General features: G+C 52.5%; 1 protein-coding gene across 2 annotated transcripts; it reads right to left on the bottom strand.

Annotated features, from left to right (window-relative positions):
• Positions 1–84: 84 nt before the first annotated feature.
• LOC101076396 (odorant receptor 131-2-like) lies at positions 85–2,014 on the bottom strand. Of its 2 annotated transcripts, XM_029826747.1 has the most exons (4): positions 1,890–2,014; positions 1,095–1,245; positions 375–965; positions 85–299 (listed from the first exon to the last, which is right to left on the bottom strand). In XM_029826747.1, coding segments are annotated over exons 1-4 (849 nt in total). In that variant the 5' UTR covers positions 1,892–2,014; the 3' UTR covers positions 85–194. The 2 variants fall into 2 exon arrangements, with proteins under 2 accessions (XP_029682607.1, XP_029682606.1); XM_029826746.1 differs by having other exon boundaries at positions 85–965.
• Positions 2,015–3,504: the final 1,490 nt, after the last annotated feature.

Raw genomic sequence — 3,504 nt, 5'->3', positions numbered from 1 at the left:
TCTCCTCTCCTCTCCTCTCCTCTCCTCTCCTCTCATAAATCAAAGATCTTTCCATCAGTTAAAACAGGCCTCTGCTTTGATCACAACAATAATTCCTTTAATGGTTATTTTTGTCATGTGACAGACAGGAAGGCTGAAATGTTCACGTTCTCCTGTTTTGATGGTCATCGTGCGGCGAGAAGATCGATGTTTCCTCATGGTTCATCCGTGAATGTGGCACACAGGAACTTCTTCAGGTGCTTCCAGAAAGTTTTGTCTCGAAAGCCGTAGATGAAAGGACTGATGAAGCGCGGGAGCATCTGATTGATGATGAAGACAGAGAAGTTGACGGATGCCAAGTGGGCAGGAAACTGCTTCATCACCAATTCTATCACCATGGGTCTCACGTAGATCAGCATGGACAGCAACATCTGGAAGCCGTGCAGCAGGATGGTGCTCCGAGCCTTTTTAGCACCGCTGTCAGCAGCTTTGGCCACAAACAGAATCCTGAAGTAGGTGTAGAAGAGAGTGGACCAGACCAGCACCAGGAAGAAGATGTGGGACGCGTCCCTCTTGGTCTTACTGTCGCTGCTGCGGAACAGCGAGTCCCTGCCGCACACGATCCTAGAGTGTCTGAAGTCCGGAGGTTCCGTGGCCACCAGTATGGCAACATCTGGAAGGACAGAGAGTAGACTGGTGGTCCACATCAGCGCGATGCTCAGGCGCGTCCTGAAAACTGTACATATGTAGGTGTAGCGCAGCGGCAGGCAGACGGCCAGGTAGCACTCGGCCGCCATCAAGGACAGGTTGAGGGGCGTGTTCTGCGTGGTGCTGATGGCCGGGACGATGAAGAGGCAACACACGGGCACGGAGAGGGTGCGCACGATGTAGCTGAGCACGAAGAGGGCGCTGCTGATGCTCAGCTGGATCATGTCGTTGATCACCAGGTGGATGAAGAGGATGAACCGAGGGCTCGTCCTGAAGATCTGAAGGAAACAGCAGAAGTTAGACCGCAGCAGATGGGACAGGGATCCATGTGGCGCTGATCTGGTGGATCTGGTGGATCTGGTGCACTTACAGAAGACTTTAAGTGTAAGAAGACAAAAAACACACACGTGATGTCTGTTGAAGGTGTGGACCATGGTGGCGTTGATGTAGTTGATGGTGATGCAGAGCACCACAACAGTCACATTCTTCCCAACAGCTGCAGCAAACACATCCTGGAGGCTCAGCGACACGTTCACCCCCCCAGATGTGAGATTCATCCTGTTAAAGATCCATGACGACAGAAATGATCAGATCAAAGAGATCCACAGACGACAGAAATGATCAGATCAAAGAGATCCACAGACGACAGAAATGATCAGATCAAAGAGACCCACAGACGACAGAAATGATCAGATCAAAGAGATCGAGGCGACAGAAATGATCAGATCAAAGAGATCCACAGACGACAGAAATGGTCAGATCAAAGAGATTGAGGCGACAGAAATGATCAGATCAAAGAGATCGAGGCAACAGAAATGATCAGATCAAAGAGACCCACAGACAACAGAAATGATCAGATCAAAGAGATCCACAGACAACAGAAATGATCAGATCAAAGAGATTGAGGCGACAGAAATGATCAGATCAAAGAGATCCACAGACGACAGAAATGATCAGATCAAAGAGACCCACAGACGACAGAAATTATCAGATCAAAGAGATCGAGGCAACAGAAATGATCAGATCAAAGAGACCCACAGACAACAGAAATGATCAGATCAAAGAGATCCACAGACAACAGAAATGATCAGATCAAAGAGATTGAGGCGACAGAAATGATCAGATCAAAGAGATTGAGGCGACACAAATGATCAGATCAAAGAGATCCACAGATGACAGATATGATCAGATCAAAGTCTCACATGAGAAACCTGAAGGTGCAGCCGACCTGCCGGTGCTGCTGGTGGTGGTGCTGCGCCGCCCCCTCGGGCTCTTATAGGGGCGCTGCTCCAAACCCCCACTGGGAACGAGTGTGTGAGGAGCCGCAAACCTTTAACTCCTTCACCTCCAGAGTGCGGCTGAGCTCCAATAACGTATCGTTACAGAACTATTAGACTGACAGAGGTCCTGCTGGTTCTCCACCAGAACTTCTGACCAGAGGAGTCCTGAATATTCTATTTATTATATTCTTATTCTAGTATAACCTCAGAGGGGGACAGGGAGGGACAGAGAGGCCTCTAGGCATGTGAAGCTCCAAACACTGAAGATCACGTTGGGGGGGGGTCATCCTGCAGCACTTCCATTATCGTCCCTGTGTGGGTGTCCACAGCTGAAGACCCGTCCAGGGACGGGCTTATGCAGGACTCAGTGTCTTTAGTGACAAGGAAGGAAGCAACAAAAGGGAAGCTCGATTCTGGGCGCAAGCGTGACTGCGGGGAGGGAGGGAGCATCTGGACCCCCCACTAAAGACAGGAAGGGAGGGAGGAAAGGAGGAATGCAGGAAGGGAGGGAGGGAGGCAGGGAGGGATCATCTGGACCCCCCACTAAAGACAGGAAGGGAGGGAGGGAGGAAGGCAGGAAGGCTAGGAGGGAGCATCTGGACCCCCTACTGAAGGCTGGGAGGGAGGGAGCATCTGGACCCCCCCACTGAAGGCTGGGAGGGAGGGAGCATCTGGACCCCCCAATGAAGGCTGGGAGGGAGGGAGCAAGGCAGGGAGGGATCATCTGGACCCCCCACTAAAGACAGGAAGGGAGGGAGGGAGGGAGGGAGGAAGGAAGGAAGGCAGGAAGGGAGCATCTGGACCCCCCACTGAAGGCTGGGAGGGAGGGAGGGAGGAAGGCAGGGAGGAAGGCAGGAAGGGAGCATCTGGACCCCCCACTGAAGGCTGGGAGGGAGGGAGCATCTGGACCCCCCACTGAAGGCTGGGAGGGAGGGAGGGAGGCAGGAAATGTGACTAAAGTATGACGGGTATGGTATGGACCCAAGTGCAGTACAAAACAGGCAATGAACTGATGATCAGTTAACAGGTTTATTAACTGCAATCTGGCAAACAAAGAACAGTTCAAGGGCGGGGCAGTGGACTTGGTCGAGGCAGGCAAAAGTTCAGTAACCGGGAGGCAGGCAGAACAGGCAGGTCGTACACAGGCAGGTAAACACTGGAAGGTCATGCATAGCAGAGAACAATCTGGCACCGAGTGAGTGTGAGGCTGGAGAATATATACTGGTAGGTGAGCTGATTGATGAGTGAGTGCAGGTGTGTTATCAGTGACAGAGCAGGTGTGGTGATCAGAGGGTGTGGTGTGAGCAGGGCAGTGGAAAAGTAATGAGTCCATGGGCTGGAGCAGAGTGTGACAGAACCCCCCACCCCTCAAGTGACGGCTCCCGACGTCCCCAAAAAGTCCCATGAGCCAGGGCGGGAGGAGGGGGAAACTGGAAGGAGGGTTAGAATTCCTGAGAGGAGGACAAGGTCACCTGCAGATCTCCCGTCTGCGACCGGGAATCCTCCTCTGGCTCAGGAGCAGCAGTAGGGCCGACAG

The sequence above is a fragment of the Takifugu rubripes genome, chromosome 19 (genome assembly GCF_901000725.2).
Source record: "Takifugu rubripes chromosome 19, fTakRub1.2, whole genome shotgun sequence".
Taxonomy (NCBI): domain Eukaryota; kingdom Metazoa; phylum Chordata; class Actinopteri; order Tetraodontiformes; family Tetraodontidae; genus Takifugu; species Takifugu rubripes.
The sequence above is the reverse complement of the archived record's forward strand: the minus strand, read 5'-3'. Positions and strand labels throughout refer to the sequence as shown.